General features: G+C 45.6%; 1 protein-coding gene across 2 annotated transcripts in view; it reads left to right on the forward strand.

The window, feature by feature from the left end:
• Positions 1–1,158: 1,158 nt before the first annotated feature.
• The window catches only part of MAN2A1 (mannosidase alpha class 2A member 1), a 213,293-nt gene continuing 191,451 nt past the window's right edge, over positions 1,159–23,000 (forward strand). The window contains exons 1-2 of one of the 2 annotated variants that reach the window (XM_045020807.1): positions 1,159–1,868; positions 13,953–14,213. In XM_045020807.1, the coding sequence (XP_044876742.1) occupies positions 1,734–1,868; positions 13,953–14,213 (396 nt within the window). In that variant the 5' untranslated portion in view covers positions 1,159–1,733. The remainder of the gene's footprint in view (positions 1,869–13,952; positions 14,214–23,000) is intronic. The other variant, XM_045020808.1, reaches the window with a different exon arrangement.

Here is a 23,000-nt window from a genome sequence, read left to right on the forward strand (position 1 = left end):
CTAATTTCACATCTCTACTCCAAAGCATGGAGACATTAGAGTTTCTCACTGAAACTGTTAGTTTAAAAAAAAATCAACATGGACAAATCGGTGTATTTTCCCCTTCTAACATTCACAGAAATGGCTCAACTCCAATAGCCCCAAAAGTATCAGCATGAGGTAGCCTACTAGGAAAAATGTAGGCTGTAGAGTTTAAGTTGAGCAAAGTCATAAGCAACTGAAACCAAAGTCTTATAAGGAGAAATGGGGGAGGGGGCGACCTAATAGTGGGCAGCCTTAGCTGCACCATCTGTAAGGGCACCGTGGCCCCACTTCAATGAGGTAGAAGAGCTTGTTTTGGTGGCTTATCCAGATTGTGAAATGACTGATCTAAATTGAAACTGCAGCAGGCCCAGCCAATGCATCCAGGTGAACAGGGACTCAAGACGGGGGAACAGATGGGGATACAAGGTCCGGAAAAATGACAGCTCCCGTGTTCCCTCTCTTCTCCCTTCCCAAGCCGCTGACGGTGCCAGCTGCTGCGGCTACCCACCGCCTGCCCCTGCAGGGCCCTGAGCACGCAGGGAGCCAGGCTGGCTGCCATCATCACCACGGGGGTCCCTGCAGGGGAAATCCTGGTCGGTGCCTGTTGCGCTGGAGCAGGCCCAGGGGGGTGGGTCCCAGCACCTGAGCCCAGGCCGAGCCAGGCCTTTTCTTACTTTCAGCGCTGTAAATGACCAAGAGACGGCGGCTCAGGCCCCGCCCAGGCCCTGTCCTGGCCCCACCTTTCGAGAGCGCCGCAGCTTGACTCAAGGCAGCACGAGCCGCCGCGCCGGTTCCTATCGCTCCGTAGGGCCCGCGGGGAAGCACCTGCGGGAACCGTTCTGCGCCCGCTGCTCCGTGCTCCCGAGGGGGCGGGGGCGAGCGGCAGCAACACCAACGGCTCCTGCTGCCGCGCGGCCTACAGAAGCCGCAACCGCCGCGCACGCAAGTACGTTCCGCGGCGCCGAGGGGCGGCAGCAGCAACGGCCGCGCCCCCAAGGGTGGGAGGGGCAGTCGCGCCTCCTCCCGCCGCTCGGTTCAGCGCCGGCCCCCGCCTCAGAGCGCTGGGGGCGGCCCTGCTGCAGCGGTGGCGACGTGTCACGCGCAGGCCCCGCCCGGGATCGGTGCGTGCGGGGGGCGGAGCGCGTTGCTCTCTGGCAGCAGCAGGGGCCGGTGCTGCCCGGTTGGGGGCTCCGCGCTCCCAGAGCTCAGTGTGCGCGCGGCGCCGTCCCTGTTGCCAGGTCTGTGCTGCGGGGTAGCGGCGCTCTTGCCGGGAGGCGGCGGCGGCGGACTTCGGCGCCGCTCAGAGGCAGCCCGGGGGAGCGGAGCAGCTGGGGCGCAGCAGAGTTGGTCCCGCAGCGCCGCCCCTCGCTCCTCCACTCGGCGGTAACTACTCCGGGCGGGGGAGCCCGCTCCGCTCCGCTTCGCTCCGCTCCCGGAAACTCTCGGCGTCTCTTGGGAAGGAGGCGGCGGGGCAGGGGGCTGAGCGCGGCCGGAGCAGGGGAACTTCGGGCGGACGCGTGAGGACTCCCGCTGCCGCTTCCCGGACAGCCCGGCCGGAGGAAACTTTTCCCTGTGAGCCGGGGCAGGCAGCGGGCCCGGCGGAGCCAGCGAGCGCCCCCAGAAGTTGAGCGGGCGCTGTCAGAGCCCCGGCCGGGTGAGCGCGCTGCGGGCTGGGAGCTGCTGGCGGCGGGGCCCCGCTGCCCGCGGACATGAAGCTGAGCAGGCAGTTCACGGTGTTCGGTAGCGCGATCTTCTGCGTCGTGATCTTCTCCCTCTACCTGATGCTGGACAGGGGCCACTTCGACCATCCCAAAAGCCCCCGCCGGGAGGGCACCTTCCCCAAGGTGAGCGGAGCAGAGGGCACCGGGGCGGGGGCGCTGCTGCCGGCGGAAGGGGGCGAGTTCCGGGCAAAGGTTTTAAACGGTGCGTGGGCGAGTTACTCGACTTTCCTTTTCCCCCAGTGCTGCTGGCTGGAGGTGGGACAGCTGCCGTTCCCCCCCCCCCCAGCTGCCCGGGTGCAGGTAAGGTCTAGCAATTTGTTGCCAAGGCTCCTGGGCGCTGTTGGGGGAGCGGGGGCGTCCTGCCTTTGGGGCATTACCCCCGCCTGGTGAAACCTTGGCGCCATCGGGGTGCTGGGACTGGCGGTCGGTCAGGTTAGGGGCAGCGCGCTCCGCGGGGGTGCGGGCTGGGCTGCGTTTCCGTATTTGTATCGTTCATGCGAGAGGAGGGAAGAGATCGGTGCAATGGGAACTACCCACTCTAGTTTTACAAACGTGCGTTTGAAACTGCAGTTGTGGCGCAGGGCCAACAGTGTCTCTCCTGCTGCCCCTGCTGAGTGCATGCACACATCTGACATGTGGGTGACTTTGTCGGTTTATGGTGGTGTGGGTAGCTGGTAAAGAAGGTGACCAGATGTCCCAGTTTTTGAGTCTTTTTCTTATATAGGCTCCTATTACCCCCCCCACCCCATGTCCCGATTTTTCACATTTGCTGTCTGGTCACCCTATTCCCAAGAGGCTTTCTGTATCAATGAGACTAACACGGTTTGTCAGTGGAGATGTTGTCCTATCTGTTAACTGTTGTGGCATTCTGTAGGAAAATGAACCTGTTAAGTTTTGTTGTTATAGGGGTTAGTTTAGGTGCAAACCACCTGTTTGAGAGGAGGACATAATGCCATAGTGTTTTCTAAATGTTTTTATTTGTAGCAGATATGTAACTGAGGTAATGTAAAACATCTGTCATACTTTGGAGATTAGCTGTGTGGTGCTCAATTATGTGCTGTTCATCTTAACTGGGCAAACAAGACTTTTCTATGCCTAACAGCTTAACTCATGTTCAGCGCAGTTAGTAAGCGGAACCAAAGATGTAAGGTTTATTCTTAAGTGCTGGTTCTCAGAATCCAGAAGTTCAAATAATTGTTAAAGACGTTATTATGTGTTTAATTTATCCTTGACTTCAGTTCTCTGGATCAACAGGTAGGTCTATTCTAAAGAAAAATTGATTTGTATTGGTCTTCTCTTTTGCCCTCTAAGAGTTACTTTGGGCTGTTTACTGATTATTATTCATAACAGCATTGCATGTTACATGAGGATTATAAAGTACAGAAAGGCATTTGTAGCCCTTCACTTTTTCTTGCAGTTTGTGTGTGAGAGAAATTTAAATGCTATTTACATTGTGTTACTGTTGATTTAGGATATCTTTATCTAGAAAGGAAAAATGTGGCTTGTAGTTCAGTTAAAAAAAACTAAACCAACAAAAAGAATCCAAACTGGTACATGAGTGGTTGAGAAATTGTGTATTCCTATGGCTTTAATGTGGAAAATGTAAACATTACAACTAGTATGGAATCCTGAAATTCATATTAGTATTTCTTTTTGATGTAACTAAAAGGAACAATGCTTTTCAAATAAGATGTTGTGCTTTGAAAACTGCCACTTAAAACAAAACAACCACTTCCCTTCACTCTTTTGTAAAACAGCAGAATACTGACAGCATGTCTGTGGAAAGATAAATATTCCTGTTGCCTTTACAGTAATCTGTCAAGATAAAGTACAAAAGGTCAAATAAAAGGCACAGCATTTTTATATTTTCCACTATTTTCAAAAACAAACCAAAAATTTCCTTTAAGACCCCAAGAAGCTTGAAGTAAACAAGTGAATCTTCAAATGAGTTGTTTTTTTAAATAAAATGCCTTATTTCTTGAGTAGAATGTCTTAACTGTTCAGATACTGCTAAAATGATAGTAGTAATAAACTAAAAAGAACAGGGGGGTAAAAAGCAAAACATTGACACCACTTGGGTGTGAAAGAAGGGTACAAACCTGCTATAGTCTCTCTCTAAAATAAATTTAAGTTGTGTATCAGAGTCTAATCACCAACTTTTTCTGGAAGGAAAGGGAGAGAAGGATGCAGATAATGCAAAGTAAACGGATAAAGTCCCAGAAAAAGTCAGAAAAAGAACATATTTATTCATTTTCTTTTATGTCATTATACAGTAACTTCAGGGCCTGAAAAAAAAAAAGTAGGACATGTAAGATTTGGTGGGGATTCTCATTGTCCACAATCAGTACCTTGGTGTTGGGATACTTACCAGTTTTAGGTCTTTCACCTATTTTAGCATTTGGATAGCAGATATTTAAATTTACAGTTGCCTCCCCCCAGCAACCCATTCTGGTTCCTAAAAGAGAGAGTACTCCTGTTCCCCCTACTTGCCCCCAAAATATCTTGTTTGTTGTGAGGGGGTGGGGAGGAGACAGTGTTTTTGCTACTCTTGCTAATAGCATCTTGGGTAGCCCGAGCCCGCAAGCTCGAAAAATACGCCCCCTTGGCGGACACCCTGCAGTCAAAGGGCTACGAGGTCTGCACCGATGCCCTGATTGTTGGGGCCCTGGGTGCCTGGGACCCTTGCAATGAACGCGTGCTTCGGACCTGTGGGGTGGGCTGTCGCTACGCGCGGCTCATGAGACGCCTAATGGTCTCGGACACTATTCGCTGGTCTAGAGACATCTACACGGAGCACATCACCGGCCACCGCCAATACCAGGAGTGAGTGGGCGTGGCTCCGCGCACCCACAGGGGTGAGGAGACTTGTGAACCCCCCCGCTGGACTCTATTCCCTGAGCCCTAAACCCACCGAACTGAACTCCACCATGTGAGGGTCGTCCCATCCCCATTATCCAGCCCGCTTATTCATGCCCATGACTGTCTGTAACCTGTTCGTATGAGTGATGTACCCCCACTGCCTCCTGACTGTATCTTGATCCCACCCACCGTACACCCCACATTGGGGACATGACAGACTGTATATGGTATATGCTGTCCAATACCAAAACGCTAATATCCCCCTACAACCTGTATGTTACCCCCAATGACACAATAACTGACGCTTCAAACACTTTGCATCGTTTATTTTCAAATATTCTCTAATAAACTTTAAATCCCCACCCATTCTCTATTTGGGTCCTTCTGAGTGAAAAGCTTCAGTTCTTGTTTTTGCTGTTTATATTTTATTTCCCCAAGCAGTTATAGATGAAACTGATGTTATTTTTGTCAATTTTTTTTTGCTGTCAGCAGTGAAAGCTGAAGAGACTACTAGTTTTGCACTTTATTATAATTTGGGAAAACTATGACACTTATCAGGCACAAGTTAATCCCAGTGATACGTTAGCTTGAGGTTGATATGAAAGATGAGGATGTGAGGCAAAAGCCATCAGCAAGATTTAAGGGCAACAGCCCCAGTGGCACCTCAACTGACTTGATTTTGTCAGTTCACTGTTGCTGTCAGGGTTCAGAATAGCATCTGTTAAACTGACCAGTGTCTTGTCAATTTCATGCTGCTGCTGCTGCAGTATACTGGAGTAGCAGTATACTGTTTATGTCCAGGCAAGGGACGCAAAACAGTATTTTATTGACATTTGGAACTTATCTTCATAGATGCTAGAAAGTTAATTTTTATAAAAACCAAAAGCTGCTGCAGAAATTGATGGTTTAGGTCTCTCTTTTTGCTTCCTACTCATCTGTGGTGAATTAACCAAGTTTCATGCCCTTAGGGATGTGAATTGTGACATTTCCTTCTCCAACCCCATGTGGCTGAGGCTGTGGTCTAGGTAGAGAAACTTAGATCTTTGCAGGTAATCTCTTGAAAGGATTTTGTTTCTGTGTCCTGCATGTTAGATCAAACTAGAATTACCATAAACCAAATTTTCACTGTATTTTCTTGAACTCTATATGACCTCTTCACCTATATTAAATCTAAATTAAGACCTATATTAAGTCTAAATAGGTTGGCTGACATGTAAACCTGTAGCTCCCTTAGTACCCATATGCTCCCTTCCCCATGTTTATCTCAGCATGTTTACATGTTAAAACTTCAACTTGCCTTGTCTACACTAAAATTTTAATGTTAGTTAACACCATAGCCAACACATGCTAAAAATACACTTTTTTCCTAGTGAAGACAAGGACTTCGTCTTCACTAGGAAAAAGTGATTGATATGTTTGTTAGTATAAGTTAAAATATCCCTTTTTTCCAAGTGTAGGTATTGCCTTTGTTTATTTAAATCTTCAGGGCAGAAATTCTCTTTGCTATGTTTTTGAATGGCACCCAGAACAATGGAGCCCCAATCCCAATTTGAGGTCATTTGGCATTACCATAGAATAAATATTTATTACTGATCATTAGATACAATTGTCTTATGAACAAGATGGTGCTAATGACATTCTGATGCTTAAATCACTGCCTTGTTACAATGACTAACATGAAGTAAGTAAAAGGCTTGTGAGTATTGGATGTATGTGGTGGATTAAATGGAGGTGTTAAAGATTATAGCTTCAGTTCTGTTTCCACCAAATGGAGCTAGTTGCAGGAATATAGGATGACAAAGGTGGCTGTCATCTTTGCATGTCCTTGTATTCTTGGCCTGGCTCCTAGTAGATGTTATACTTTGGTTGCAATTGCTTCCATGGGCTGGCCACCTGCTGAGAATAGCCAGAGTGCAAAGCTGCTCCTCTTCTCTGGCATGTCCCCTATGCTGGAAGCAGGGGAGAGGGCTGGAGTAAAGCTGTCCTGGAAGCTTTTTACTGGCTTGTGAGCCCTCTTTATGCTGGGGCCTTCTATGTGCTTCTATGTCATTTGTAATCCCTCTGATGCTGCTGGAGCACTATGGAAAGAGAGTTGAAAACCAAAATTTGGGCCCCAAGTGTTTGTATTGCATGCCAAAGCAGTTAGATCACCATAGAAAATAAAGTGGCACAAGCATAACACACCAATCCCAGCATACTGACTCCAACTGGACTAGTTTAGGTTTTGTTCAGTAGGCTTTAAAGTAGCATATTACTTTTACACCATATTACTATTTTTTGGGGGGCTCTTCTTCTCTAGGCCTCTCTAAAGTTTAGCCTTTCTGGTCCTAGGATTCAGAACTCCTTCCTTTTACTGTTTTAATCTGCAGTTAGTTGTCATTTCCAGGTAGCTTGAAGTCAGGGGTAATTAAAAGCTTGCATCTGGCCTGGGCCAGCTGACTTGGGCTCATGAGGTTTGGGCTCTGGGGCTGTTTAATTGCAGTGTAGACAAACAGGCTCAGGCTGCAGCCCAGGGTCTGGGATACTCCCACCTTGCAGGGTTCCATGACCAGCCTCTCTCCTTTCGCCTTTCTCCAAGTTGTTTTATGGCTGCTGTAGCAGGGGTCAGCAACCTTTCAGAAGTGTTGTGCTGTGTCTTCATTTATTCACTCTAATTTATTCATATGTGTCAGTAATACATTTTAACATTTTTAGAAGGTCTCTTTCTATAAGTCTGTAATATATAACTAAACTATTGTTGTATGTAAAGTAAATAAGGTTTTTAAAATGTTTAAGAAGCTTCATTTAAAATTAAATTAAAATGCAGATCCTCCCGAATCGGTGGCCAGGACCCGGCCAGTGTGAGTGCCACTGACAATCAGCTTGTGTGCCGCCTTCGGCACTTGTGCCATAGGTTGCCTACCCCTGTGGTATAGTGTCTTTCCAGATAATGCAGCGAAGGATTCACTCTACAGAGACTAAATTTTAAGCTCTCTTGTGCAGGTTTCTATCTTGATTTGAGGTTAGTCTGTTAAACTGTAGGCAAGGGCTGGAGTGCTGCAGTAGTATGTGTATCCAAGGAGTGTCTGTCCGTCTAGTATCAGAGGGGTAGCCGTGTTAGTCTGGATCTGTAAATAGCGACAGAGTCCTGTGGCACCATATAGACTAACAGACATATTGGAGCATAAACTTTCGTGGGTGAATACCCACTTTGTCTCTGTGTGTGTGTGTGTGTGTGTGTGTCTCTACTAAATAATGGGCAAGGTTCCTCTCACAGGCATAGTTATGTGAGAATTGTTCATGCTCTTTTAGTCAAATTGTATAGTGGCAGAAAATCTGAAGAAAACAAATCATTCAGTGGCTCTTTCATCTTAGTCAGTATGGAATCAGTAAACCACACCACATGAACTATACAATTGTTGGATTTACCTATGAACTCTGCATTGACTTCCAGTATTAGAAGTTTTCTAAAGTGACTACGTTAGTCAAAGGCATGATTTTCTGAGTATATATTCAGCTACAAAAACCTAAGACTTATGGCAAGAGGAAAGACAAAATGAGGAGATACTTATTGTAATACTATATATCCCCTTAAAATGTATATTCTTGTGCCTGACTGGCTACTGAAAAGTCATCATGAAAGTTTACCAGTCCAGACACAAATCTGCTCTTAAAGATTTTTGTATAAAATAATCATGCTAAGAAAATATTAAAGCTGCACAGTTAAGTACTCCTGTCAGAAAATGCAAGAGCTAAGGTTTCACAAGTAATCTGAATTCTGATCCATCCTGCATATGCACTTAATTACATGTTCCTGTACACGCTCAAATATGCACATGTAGCATTTTTCAGTATTTTTTAATTACTGGCCCATAATTAATTTAATATCTCTCTTTTGACTTAGACTTCTTATTCTTTTTTAGGTATGTATTTTAGTAATTTTGTCAGCACCCATGTACCATACTCTTCAACCATCAGCACAGCTTATGTTGCTTGCCTCAGCACTGAATTGTACCTAAGTTCACTATTAACTTCATTTTGAAGTTAAATGGCCTATATTAATTAGTATATGTTCACTATCATGATTGTGACGATCCGAGGAATCTGTGTACCACTTATGAATTTTGGTGGTAGTTATGAAATTGTCATGGAATGCCTCTCTGTGGAATCCGCCATTTGCAGACCACATACAATACCCTTACTAGACCAGGGACAATGGATTGGTTGTTCGACCTCTATTATGGTGGAAATACCTTGAGACAAAAGGCTGGCTCCTACCCTTTAAAACTGCTTTACCAGGGGAGAGGTTGCCAGGAAATGAAGTCACCTGCTAAGGGTAGTCACAGATTGAGGCCCATCAGGAGCCACCTGACAAGGGAAGCTGAAGGTTGTAAAAGAGAGCAGAAGAGACCAGAGATTCCATAGTCTGGATGAGAAGTCACATGAAGGAGTGCAGGGCCCATAGGAAGGATCCTTAGAGGACTCTGGCCTATGCCCAAATTACAACTTGGAGTGGTTAGGAAACTGAAGCAGGGAAAATGCATATAGGTCTGTTTGTTATTTTGTCTAGCTCTGTATATTTCTCATGCTAAGTAATTAGTAATGGTGCTCTGTGCAAAATCTGTTTTCTGTTTGCTACTGTGTAGCCCTGAGGAAGTAAACTGCAACCCAGAAAGCTTAGGTCTTCAGTGGGATTCTGGGGAATGTACAATAGCTTTTAGGGAGGGTTCAGGGAGATGGTACTTGTTTCAGGGCCTAGATATTGTACTGTGGGGTACCCACTGCCAAGAGATGTCAGACACGAAGTCTGCACCTGCTTCCTAGAGGTCCAAAGCCAGGGACAGTGCCTAAACTCTGCCCAGCCTCCAGTAAGATAAGGGCATGTGGGATTTAGCTTTTGGGTCAGCTCACAGAAGTTTGGAATCTGTCACAGTAGTATGCTGTCTAAGTGTGGTTTACTGTGCATTTTCAATGAGCTTTCTGGCATACGAAGTATTATACAGTGCTACAAAATGGTACATGTCTGTGTGATAGGATGTAGAAAAACTGTATGATTCTGTGTTTGAGAAACAGTTTGAATATCAAACTTTAGTGTATAACCTATTCCCAAGACAGCTGAGTTAAGGTGGTTGGTGCATATAACCTTAACATTGTCATTTCTTGACTTTTGAGTGCTGAAATGTGCAAGCATAATGACATCTTGGTATGATATTCTAAAGGCTTTAAGAGTGAAAAAGACAACAAAAAGGATCTTAATTTTCTAGAGCTTGAAACTCTGCTGGGTTGCCAATTTTTTTTTTTGGGGTGCAACAGCACTTACAAATTCCATAATCTGAAACTCTTCAAATGAATATCACAAGAGCGGTTTGCACATATGCCTAAAACGCTGTACAGCGTTTGAAGTTGTGGAACTCATAGTCCATTGCAAAGGTCAGTAAAGTGAAGCAACCATCTATAATGCCCCAATACCTTCACCACAGGGACTGAGCTCATGTCTCGTGTTCATGCACACTTAAAGTAAACTTTTTTTGATTATACAGTCAGATTAGCCAAACATGGGTAGCATCAGTAGCTACACTGTTTGTGGGCTTAGTGAAAAATGATGTACATAAGTACATTTTGTACATGTGATTTTTAAAGTCATAACTTGGTCAAATAAATAAACATCACTAGAACACTCAATTCCCAAAGAAAGCTATTTCTGTGCCAAACTTCAACTGTCTACTCCAAATCATTTCAACTAGATAGCTTTTTAAAAAGCAAAAGATACTCAAGTTCCACTTCTACTTTGAGCAAATATGGTCCAACCATTTTTTTTAAACACTTAAAAATAACCTATCAAGTAGAAACTGAGCCTGGAAAAAAGCTTGAAAAGTGAAAATTTCAGAAAGTTATGAGCAACTAAAAACAAGATTAGAATGGAAGCAATCATACAGACTTCTCTATAGTGGTGGCTGCTATATCTGCTTTAATAGAGAGCAAATAATATTGTTTTTGTCTGCCGTGTCTCACCCCCTCCCCAATGCATTAGGTGAGAGGAAAAGTAGAATCTTGCAGTGTTGCACTAGTCAACAACAAAAATAAGAAACATTTTGCTATAGAATCTACATTAAATTTAGAACTTTAAAGAGTAATATATTAAAAATAATTTCTATATATATGTTGCTTTCTTATGTGTTTCACCTTTTGATAGGTTTATTTTTGCCTTCTGCTTTATCTTAAAATATGGATGTCCATTTTAAAGTGAAACTATAGAAAAAAATCAAGATCCTGGTTCTGCAATTTGATCCATGCAGGTGGATCTAAGTGCCTGCATGGAACTGAATTGACTGACATGAGTGGGGTTCTCAGGGTATGACTTCACTGCAGAGCTAACCTGTGCTCTTACCAGAGGTTTAGCCCAACCTCCCCTACCATCATGCACACAAACCTTTTGCCCGGGTTTATATATGCTTTGAACCCAAGCATGTTTCCTGTCTTGAGGTATAAATTAGTCTGGATTTTGCTTTAAAGCAGGCCTAACCCAGCAGAGACTTTGGCCTCAGATGTTTGTCTTTTATACCACCAGAGGGCATGGGACTACACTTATTTTTCTCCACAGTATTCTGTCATTATACGTATCAATTTTCTGTTTGTTTTGGAGTCATAACCTTTACAGATATCTAAGATATTGTTTTGGTGAGGTAGACCTGTATCCCTGTTTGGTTAACCAATCTGTAATATATGGAAGGATGGGAATTTAGTCATCGTCATGATACGTTTTGTAAACATGATAAAACAAGTAGAATATTGGCAGGGCAACAGCCATGTTATATGTTTGTGAAGCAGTGAGTAGAAACAAAGTATTCTGTTAAAGTTACATTTTAAAGTTTAGTATTCAGAGAAGGTTAACTTAAACAGGCTGAGTGAACACAGATTCTATTTCAAAAGAAACTATGTAGTCCAAAAAAAGAAGAGACAAACTGGAAAAACTTTTATAAAATCATGAAACAAGTCTTCCACATGATTGCAAAGAACTGCTTTAGGGTTTAAAAGTAATGGAAATGCCTACTATATAGGGTAGTCAAAAAGGCCATTTTGTCTTATCTGGATGAGGGATGGTCCTCATGGTACAAACTCATTCAAAGTAAACACTTTTCAGGGAATTACACACAAGACTCTACGCCTCATAATTTAAACAAGAGGCCCATGGCTTAGTGCAATAGTTGGAAAAAATTTAAGAGTTTGTCTACACTGACACTTTCACCATTAAAACTTTTGTTGCTCAGGGGTGTGGAAAAAATGCACCCTTTGTTGACAAATGTTTTAATGATGAAAAGCACTGGTGTGGATAGTTGTGCTCCTGGCGAAGAAGCTACTGCCCCTCATTGGAGGTGGTTTTATTTTGTCACCGGGAGAGCTCTCTCCCAGCGATAAAGAGCGGCTACACAGCACACCTTACAATGGTGTGGCTGCAGTGTCACAGCTATGCTCTTGTAAGGTGTGCAATGTAGACATAGCCTAAGTCTTTTCAAATTGAAGTATAGATCTCTGCACTGTTTTTACATGTTAAGGAAACAATTTGGGCCTTCAAAGGGATGTGCAAGAGCATGTTTCGGGTGAATGGTGAGAGAAAACATTCATTTTGGAGTTCTGTTGCTGATTTTGAGGATTATCTGTCCTTTCTGCCACTGAAGGCCCTGATGCTGTTTATAGGACATTGAGGCTTCATCACTCATCTTAAAAACGAGTGCTTGTTTATATTCAAGTAAGAATCCCTCTGACAATGGCTGTTAGCAGTTGTATTATAAAATAGAAACAGCAAGGTATCAGCAAAAATTTGAGCGTTAAGTCACAAACTCTGCTAAAACAGGCAGATCACTAAAAGGATTCATTAAAGGGCAGTTGCTCTGTGACAGTATTAGCTGTGTTGAACATAATGAACAAAGTTTAGGCAGAAATCTTGACCTGTAATATTCTTTTTTGATGTAGAGAGAATTTTTGGCAAAAATGACTCATGAATTCTATACTTTTGGAATAGGTCAAGGCTTTATTTAAGAATGTGTTTAAAGTCTCTCTGTCCCTGAACCTTTTTTATTGATGGTGGAACCTGTGGACCCAAAATACTAGGGTGGAGATAAAACTTGGGGAAAAAAATAATTAGTGAGCAAATATATCCACATGTCAAAAACCCAAATGATGCCACCTAGCTTCTTGTGATTGTATAAAACATCTTTTTCAAAACTTATTGGAGTTTGTAAATGTACTGCCTACTCACTAGCTGGAACTGATTTGAGATTAAAGGAAGGGGCAGAGTTGTCTAAGGGTTAGCACCCTGGTAGGAAGTACAGCACCTTTTGCTCCAACTCCCACTGGCCAGTCTAAGATTATTGGCTGATAGGTATGGATAGGTATTGTTGTCCTTCTGTTTTGCCTAGTTTCCACTCATCCCTGCCTTCCTGGAGGAAGGGTCAGCTTCTTTTCCTTATGTTGCCTGCCAGCAAGGTCTAGAACTAGATCAGTTGGACACTGCAAAATTGGGTATGACCCTGTGACTGAAGACCCCATCAGGTTGAGAGAGCTTTCATAGCTGCTGCCAAATAGAAATAACTTGTTTAATTTTAGGTTTAATTTGTATAACTGTAAGATTATCCTACTGCTCGTACTCAGTCTAAGTAAAAGGATTAGCTAGTATGGATCAAGCAATTTATATTTTTCTCCCTATTATGTACCACTTTGTTCTTCCTCAGACCTCTGCTGTGTTTTTTTTTAAACAGTGAAATCATATACAAATTTTTTATGTAGCTATATCTTTGAAAGGTAATAAACTATGGAATGTTAAATTGAAAGACCATCTGCACATATAGGAAAAACAAAACTTTATGCCTTGTTTTCAAGCCCATTTCAGAATGCAACTAACTCTGTAATGAAAACAGATTTTTCTTCAGATAAAGACATGCTAGTATATGCAAAGGCTGGGTTTTTGGAAAATTTTGATAGGCATGAAGGAAAGTTTTAAATTTGAAATTCCCAACTAACTTGTAATTATCTGCCATGATTAATTTGGTATTTGAAACCCAATGTAGCTATTTTGTCATTGTTGAATATCCATTTAACATGAGATCAAGTTTATAGCAAAGTATAAGACAAGTTTTCTTGCTTTGTTTTTCTTTCAGGTGCTGAAGTTTCCATGTAGTACTACAAGATGGTTAGGAGCCCTTTTCCATAATTAGTTCTGTTTCTATAAGTGAACACAAAATAATGGTGTATTCAATAAAATGTTTGTCAGGAAATACCACTTTAGTGGAATTGAAAATGGAATTCCAAATATTTAGATTTGCAAGGAGATGATCTGAGGACTAACAGAATTTTAAATTTCTTTTAATACAGGGCCAGCTTTCAATATTACAAGAGAAAATAGACCACTTAGAACGTTTGTTGGCAGAAAATAATGAGATTATTTCCAACATAAGAGATTCTGTGATCAATCTGAGTGAATCTGTGAAGGATGGTCAAAGAAACCCAGAGGCCATAAATTTCAGTCAAGGATCTTTTTCTGAGCTTCTGCCATCTGCTCTAGTATCCCTCACAGTTGATCCTGAGGATTGCTCATTTGCTTCAAAAAGTGGAAGTCAAGATTCAAATGTACAGGTAAGAAGCATGCAAATAAATATTAACATTCCTAGTAACAAGAAATCTAACCCTGATATACCACCTGGCACTGCAGAGCACTACTACTAGGTCATAAAATCTACCACCTCGGTGTTTAAATTCTGATAACTTATTATCAAACATTAATACTGATTATAAAGGTCTGCTTGGGCCTATTTTTAAAGCCTGACTTGATCACAGCCAACCTGATTCGAGCGTGTCAAGTCAATTTTAGACCTGACCGAAACCTGACACTTCCCCCTGAACCTGTCAGTGCTGCCACTGCCTCTTGGTCGTTAGGCTTGGCCTCGTGGGACTTTCCACTCCCTACACCCATGATCCATCTCTGGATGCCTCCTGGTGGTGGGGTTGGTGTGGTGGCAGCAGTGTGCTCTGCTCCTGATGGCCATTGCTGCGCTGTGTGCTATGAAATGAGAGGCGCTGTGACTTATGAGTTGGCACTGGCAGGAGTGAGGCACGCAGCACCAAACACGAAGGCAGCAGGAGATGATCAGAGATGACCTGTGCCCAAGATGGTCAGGTTCTTTTTAGATGACCTAACCTAAACCTGATACAGTGTTGCAAGGCTCTTAACAGATTATACTTTGGAAATATAGTAGTCTCTCCATGGTTACAGGTGTGTGTTGGGTTGGTTGATTTTTGACTTTCCTTCCATCCTACTCTCAAACTTTTCTGAAATTGAACCACTTGAATGGAAATATGGAAACTTCTCCTGTATGCTGCTTTTAGAGATGAGTGGCAGAGGTGATAATTTATTTTTGAGGGGAGACAATGCATGTGTAAGAGGTGGAATTTTGAAGGAGAGAGAAAATCTTGGGTACTGTTTCCTTTTTTGAGAACTGTTTTTTGGAATACTCATTTCTCAAAAAATTGACCTAGAAACTTGGGCTTGACTTTTCAAAAGTGTTTAATGCTTGTTCAATTTATTTTAACATGGACTCCGGGTGTTCAGCATCTTTTAAAGTCGTATTCTACAAGTTAAGTTTATTTTACAGTTATCAGTGAAGAATGGGGTCTTTAATTATTTTTTTAATTGTGTGGTTACTTTTAAAGAGCAGGGAAACCTCAGAGTTGTACTCTGTATTATTTAGTTCTGAACTCTGTTATTTTGGATGTCTGATGGGGCTATAGATCCTGTATGCAAAGATTAAATTTTGTGAAGCCTGGATCACAGAGAAGCATCTAGAAATCAGTCTCTGAACAGCAACAATATCCAGGAAACAGTTGACTCTGGATAACTGAATGTAGGCATAACAACATCTGTAAAATCTGCTGCACCTATTATGATACTTTTAAGCCCCTCAGGGATCCTGGTAGTAGTTCATACTATATTAATACTTCATATATAGAGAGAAATAGATTCATCTTTTAAAATCGGTAATCTACACAAGTGTCAGTCAACCTTAGAATGCATTATAGAAAGATATCAGATAAAAAACTTAATTAAGCTAGTAATAAGGTTATAAATACACATCAACACTGGTAGCAGAGGGTGGGGGGGAGTTTTAAGAGCGCTGCAGTTTTAGAAAAGGTGTCAGAGCTGGAAATATTAATAGAATTTCAAGACCAGAAAGAATAATTATGATTGTCTCAGTTCAGCTCAACTGCACTTGGAGTTCCACTCTGTGCAATCACTTTTAGGGCAATCACTTTCAGGCTTCTGGCTCCCCCACCTTTATTGGGCGGAGACCCACATCTCTCTTCCTCAGAACCAAGGTTTTTCCAGGCTGCACAGTTCCCTTCCAATACTGTCTCTGTTATTCACCAGCAGGCCAGACAGCCTCTGAGGAGAAAGCAAAGTGCAGGAGCAGGCCTTTTTAGGCAGTGTTCTATTATGATTGCCAACAGTTGTAAGCTGCCACACCGCTCTTTATAAGTAGGAACATTCTTCTTAGGCCTGGTCTACACTAGGACTTTAATTCGAATTTAGCAGCGTTAATTCGAACTAACCGCTCAACCGTCCACACCAGGAAGCCATTTAATTCGAACTAGAGGGCTCTTTAGTTCGAATTTGGTACTCCACCCCGACAGGTGGAGTAACGCTAAATTCGACATGGCTAGCTCGAATTAGGCTAGGTGTGGATGCAAATCGAACTTAGTAGCTCCGGGAGCTATCCCACAGTGCACCACTCTGTTGACGCTCTGGACAGCAGTCCGAGCTTCGATGCTCTGAGCAGCCACACAGGAAACTACCCGGGAAAATTTGAATTCCTTTTCCTTTCTGGACAGTTAAAATCTCATTTCGTGGTTGGACATCGGGGCGAGCTCAGCAGCACCGGCAGTGATGCAGAGCTCTCCAGCAGAGGAGTTCATGTAATCTCTGAATAGAAAGAGGGACCCGGCTTAGACTGACCGGGAACTCTTGGATCTGATCGGTGTGTGGGGCGAGGAGTCTGTGCTTTCGGAGCTGCGCTCCAACAAACGGAATGCAAAGACCTACGAGAAGGTCTCCAAAGCCATGATCCAGACAGAGGATACAGCCGTCATGCAACGCATCGCCGCGTGAAAACCAAGGACCCCAGACAAGGCTACCAAAAAATCAAAGCGGCAAACGGACGCTACGGAGCCTGCCACCACTGCCCCACCAGTGACCATGGACTCTGATGATGGGACAGTGTCGACGGACAGTTCCTCGATGTTCACGGACGGGGAAGATGAGGAAGTGTTTGTGGAGGACGAGGCAGGCGAGAGCGCTTACAACGCTGGTTTCCCCGACAGCCAGGATCTATTCATCACCGTCACGGAGATCCCCTACCAACCCTCCCCGGCCATGAACCCGGATCCTGAATCAGGGGAAGGAGCAGTTGGTAAGTGCTTTAACCATGTTAACTTTTATTCCTAATATAACAGGAATCTGAAGTGTGTGAGAAGGAGGTCTCTCTATATATGGTGATAGATCAGAAATCCTCCTGGGAGATCTCCACGAAGCTCTACTTCCGTTAATCGATAAGCATCAGCAGGAGGTTCCTGGGGGGAGCTGCCTTATTGGGTGCTCCGTGATAGCACCCTTTTCCGCGCGAGGCTTTCATGCGGTATTCAGGGAGCATTGCCTCCCCGACCACGGCTGCATCAGTCCGTGGTTTGTGATAGATTTCACGCAGCATGCGCTCTCTATCTCCTTCAGTGCCCGTCCTCACGGTGATCTCGCTAGGAGACTCATGCATCTAATTAGGGGAATTACTGTAATCTTACGCCTGGTCCAAAGTATTTTTAAAAAATCTCCGGACAGACGGCATAGCAGAGACTCAGCACGCTGCTGCGAGACGAGCATAACGGAAAGCCAAAGAATCAAATGGACGCTCATGGAGGGAGGGGTGACTGAGGACGCAAGGTATCCCACAGTTCCTGCTGTCTCCGAAAATGATTTGCATTCTTGGCTGAGCTCCAAATACTTCTAGGGACAAAAACAGTGTCCGCGGTGGGTCAGGGCATAGCTCGGCAATTTACGCACCCCCCCACCCACCCCCAGAAGTGAAAGGGAAAACAATCCTCTCTTGACTCTTTTACATGTCACCGTATCTTTACTGAATGCTGCAGATAGACGCGATGGTGCAGCACTCAACACCAACATCCTTGCTCCCCCCGCTATGGATGGCTGATGGTACAAAAAGATGGGTATCCGTCCTCAACATCAGCCTATTGGCACATGGGGCAGTGCAAAAGGACTGGTAACCATGCCGACTACTATCTGTCAGGTTCCCCAGTGTCAGGTGAACCTAATTTTTCCTGGTAGATGGTACAATATGGCTGGTAACCATCGTCATCATAGCAACAGGGGGCTGAGCTTCATCAGCCCCCACCCTTCATGTGTAAAGAAAAGATTCAATTGCCCCTGGACTAGCAGCAGGATGCTGGGCTCCTCTCCTCCACACTCCTTAATGTCCTATGTGGACTATCATAGCAACTGGAGGCTGCCTTCCACTCATTTCTCACTAACAAGTCACTGTGTCTTATTCCTGCATTCTTTATTACTTCATCACACAGGTTGGGGGATAATGCTATGGTAGCCCAGGAAGGCTGGGGAAGAATGGAATGAACAGGTGGGGTTGTTGCAGGAGCACCCCCTGTGAATAGCATACAGCTCATAATCTATGCAGGATCTGACACAGAGCAGCTGTGCTCTCTGGTTCTCTGATACAGTTGTTCTCTAGTACACTTGCCCATATTCTAGGCAGGACTGATTCTATTTTTAGATACCAAAAAGGAGGGATTGACTCAGGGAGTCATTCCCAATTTTGGCTTTTGCGCCCCTGGCTGCTTGGCCAGGGGCACTTATAACAGCACCAAATGGTGCAGTGCAAAAGGACAGGTAACCGTGCCCATCTTATTACCATCTTATTACCAATTTATGGTATGGTAGATGGTACAATATGGCTGGTAACCATCTCTGCTGTCATGCAAAAGCAAAAGCATGCTGCTGTGTAGCGCTGCTGGACCGCCTCTGTCAGCGGCATCTAGTACACATATGGTGACATACACAAAAGGCAAAACAGTGTCCATGGTTGCCACGCTATGGCGTATGCCAGGGCAATTCTGGGAAAACGGGCTTGAAATGATTGTCTGCCGTTGCTTTCCCGGAGGAAGGAATGACTGGCGACATTTACCCAGAATCCACCGCGAAAATTATTCGTGCCCCAGCAGGCACAGGGGTCTCAACCCAGAATTCACAGAGACAGCCTAGACTCAGTTAATTGTTTGCAAAAATGTATCTTTGAAAGGAATTCACTCCCTGTTTCCCATCTCACAGCTTCCACTGTCTCCAGACCTGCCACAGCATCCCCCTCGCAGAGGCTGGCAAAGATTAGGCGGAGAAAGAAAAAGACAAGGGACAAGATGTTCGATGAAAGTATGGGCTGCTACCTAGCCGAGGCGGACCAGCAGAGCCAGTGGAGGGAGACCGTCTCTCTGTGCCAGCGCTCACACAGCGAACGGGAGGAGAGGTGGCGTGAGGAAGACAAGCAGGCGACTCAAACAATATTTGCACTAGTGAGGGAGCAAACGGACACGCTCAGGCGCCTTGTGGATGTTCTGCAGGAGGACAGAGCCCCCCTGCAGTGTATCTGCAACCGCCCTCCCCCGCCACAAAGTCCCATACCCCCCTCACCCAAAATAACCAGAAGGAGGGGCGCCAGAGGCCGTGTAAACTGTCACTGCACCCCAGCAGAGTGCTCAAGTACCAAAAAGCTCTCATACCCTACATTTGCAGAAGTCGTTCCCTTCCGGACTCACACAAGTCCCAATCCCAGTTCCATCCCCTAAGTGTCTACTTAAGTAATAAAAATACTTTGCTGTTAATTACTGTTTCCGTCATGTTTTTTCAAAGAAGACTGTGTTCGAATGGGGGGCGTGGGGAAGGGGGTGGTTAATTGCATAGGACAGTCACCTTTCCCAGGGTACAGACACGGGGGCAGGATCAGCAGCGGGTCACACACACAGTGCAGTCAGTAGGCACCATGGTCGGTATGGGAGGTGGTTTCCAGGTTCTGTGTGGGCGGGGGGGGATGTGACTTTGTAGCGGGGGAGGGCGGTTACAGATCTTATACAGCGGTCCTTGTCCTGGACCGCTGAGTCACGCAGCAAAGGAATCTGTATCCGTTCTCCTCTGCCACAAGGTCACATATCCCCCCGCACACAGAATTCGAAAAAGAGGGATGGCAGGCTCCGTTGAAAGAAGCATTCCGGCACTGCGGACCGCTCTAGGAGCAGGAGCCTGTCATTCGTTGAGTTTAGAGGCGGTCTTTACATCACCGCACACCCTACCCAGCACAGTCTGCCTCCCAGTTTCAACCCTTTAACGCAAAGTCATGAATAAAGAAACCTTTCTTCAGTAACAATGGGACATGTATTTTATGTTTACACGTGTGTTGGAAGTGGGGGAAACAGGGTGAACGGGGTATGTAACCGAAGAGGAGAGTCAACAGTCAGTGGGTAAAGAAACAGGGGCAGGTTCAGCTTCTCTGTAAAGAAACTGAACAGTCACAGGTCACGCTGCTCGCTGGTATTTGAAGAGTTCCTTGTCGCTGTCCCAGGCGCCTGTATAGGGCTTCATGAGCAAGTGCATTAGCGGGCAGGCTGGGTCCCCGAGGATGACTTTAGGAATCTGCTCATCCACAACAGTTATTTCGTGGTCCGGGAAGAAACTACCTTCCTGCAGGCGTCTGAGCAGCCCACAGTTCCTGAAAACACATGCATCATGAACCTTGCCCGCCACCGACGTTGATGTTTTCAAAACGTCCCCTATGGTCCCCCAGTGCTTGCAGCACCATTGAAAAGTAGCCCAATTTCTCATCAGCTGACTGTGGAAGAGGTGGACGATAAAGTGCGTGGAGGAGAAAACGGCGATGATCGGAGCGGGCTCCATGCTTGCAGTGCTGTGGCGTCCGCGCTGTCACTGACCAGAAAAGTGCACAAACAGATTGCCCGCTGGCGCTTTCAAGGAGGGAGGGAGGGAGGTTGTGATTGACGGTTCAATGACGACACTTACCCAAAACCACCCTCGACACATTTCTCCCCCCAGCAGGCATTGGGGGCTCTACCCAGCATTCCAATGGGCAGCGGGGACTGTGGGAACTGTGGGATAGCTTCCCACAGTGCACCGCTTCCAAAGTCGACGCTGGCCCCGTGAATGTGGACTCAGAAATTCGAATTAGTGTATTTAGTATGGATACACAAATTCGACTTCATAAGGTCGAATCCACAAATTCGAACTAAGTTGATTCAAAATAGTCTTGTAGTGTAGACAAGGCCTTAAGGTGAAAGCATTACAGAGAAAACATACCAAAAACAATAAAAGAACCTCCAAGCATGCAGATAAGTTTCCCAGAGATCACTCTCCCTCCCCAACTCCAGCAGGGGCTTTTGCAGGAGTCAGTCCATCAAACCCTACCAAGGGGGTTTTCTCTAGGTTGCCTGTTTTTGACCGGAATGCCTGGTCGAAAAGGGACCCTGGTGGCTCTGGTCTGCACAGCTGATCGGGCCACTAAAATTCCGTTTAGCTGTAGAGGCCAACTCTGCGTGGCTCTTGGAAGCAGCCAGCATGTCTTTCAGGCTCCTAGGCACAGGGGCAGCTGGGGGGCTCCGCATGCCGCCTCTGCCCGCAGCATGGGTGCCACCCCGAGCACGAGCCCCTCAGCTCCCATTGGCCGGGAACTGTGGCCAATGGGAGCCGCAGGGGTGGTGCCTGTGGAGTTCCTGGCCACCTCTGCACCTAGGAGCTGGAGGTACATGCCAGCCGCTTCCAGGAGCCACCTCAGGTAAGTAGTGCCTGGAGCCTGCCCCCCTTCCTGCACCTCAACCCCGAGCCCCCTCCCACATCCAAACTCCCTCCCAGAGCCTGCACCCAACCCCTTTCCTCAACGTTGAGGTGTCTAGGGTGTCGGAGGGGTCTCATCCTCAGCCCCACCCCTGAGCCTGTACCCCCAGCTGGAGCCCTCAACCCACCCTTACATCCAACCCCCTGCCCAGCCTAGAGCCCCATCATGCACCCCAAACTCCTCATCCCTGGCCCTACCCCAGAGCCCACACCCCCATTTGGAGTTCGCACCCCTTCCCACACCCCGATCCCTTGCCCCAGCCCAGCAAAACTGAGCGAGTGAGTGAGGTTGGGGGAGAGCAAGCGACAGAGGAAGGGGAGATGGAGTGAGTGGCTGACAGGGCCTCAGTGAAGGGGCGGGGCAGATGCGAGGCCTCAGGGCAGGGGTTGAGGCAAAGATGTTTGGTTTTCTGTGATCAGAAAGTTGGCAACTTCAGTTTTCTTTGGTTACAAGTTTATAACAGCTCAGAACAACCACACTCATGAATAAATCAAGTCTCTCTTGTATGCAGCCTGGGCCTTTGAACTTCAGGTTCCTGAGACAAGTAATTTGTAAATAATGGTTGTCTCCTCAGGGCGTAGCTTCCAAAGGTTGGGTCTGGTGGTGGGTATTAGCATTCACCTCCCCCTTAGGAATTTCCTAGGGAACCCACTTAATTTTGTTTGTCCCGAAAATTACTTCTTGCCTGACACGTTGTTTTAAATGGTCCTTTTGAAGCTCTCAACATTTTACATTGGCCACGTTTCCCCACTAAAGAAGTTGCATCCAATCCCACAATAATGTATAAACTTTTCAAATGATACAATAGAGTCCAAAGATACTTAAATGTAATTCAGTAATAATTTTTCAAGGATATGGCTGGAAATTGCCCTATTTGTCACAATAATGTAATCTAGGCTTCTGCATTACACAGGTTGTATAACTTCACCCAAGTTCTGGCTGAACTAAATCAGGGATCGACAACCTTTGGCCCGCGGCCCTCCAGGGTAAGCACTCTGGCTGGGCTGATTTGTTTACCGGCTGCGTCCAAGGGTTCGGCTGATCGTGGCTCCTACTGGCTGTGGTTTGCCGCTCCAGGCCAATAGGGCTGGTGAGGGGTGGCAGCCAGCACATCCCTTGGCCCGCGCCGCTTCCCGCAGCCCCCATTGGCCTGGGACGGCGAACCGTGGACAGTGGGAGCAGCGATAGGCCGAACCTGCAGACGTGGCAGGTAAACCATCCTGTCCCGTCCCATCAGGGTGCTTACCCTGGGGGGCCGCATGCCAAAGGTTGCCGATCCCTGAACTAAATCATACCTTTTTAGAGAGACGATGTCTTGTGTGACGCATGACCAGAAAGGGTTAAGCATCCTGCAGGATAAATGACTCAAATTCAACCCTTAAAAACATGGATAGATAATGTTTGTGTGTATTTACACATATATATATATATATATATTGGTAATGGTCAACAG

The sequence above is a fragment of the Mauremys mutica genome, chromosome 6 (genome assembly GCF_020497125.1).
Source record: "Mauremys mutica isolate MM-2020 ecotype Southern chromosome 6, ASM2049712v1, whole genome shotgun sequence".
Taxonomy (NCBI): Eukaryota; Metazoa; Chordata; order Testudines; family Geoemydidae; genus Mauremys; species Mauremys mutica.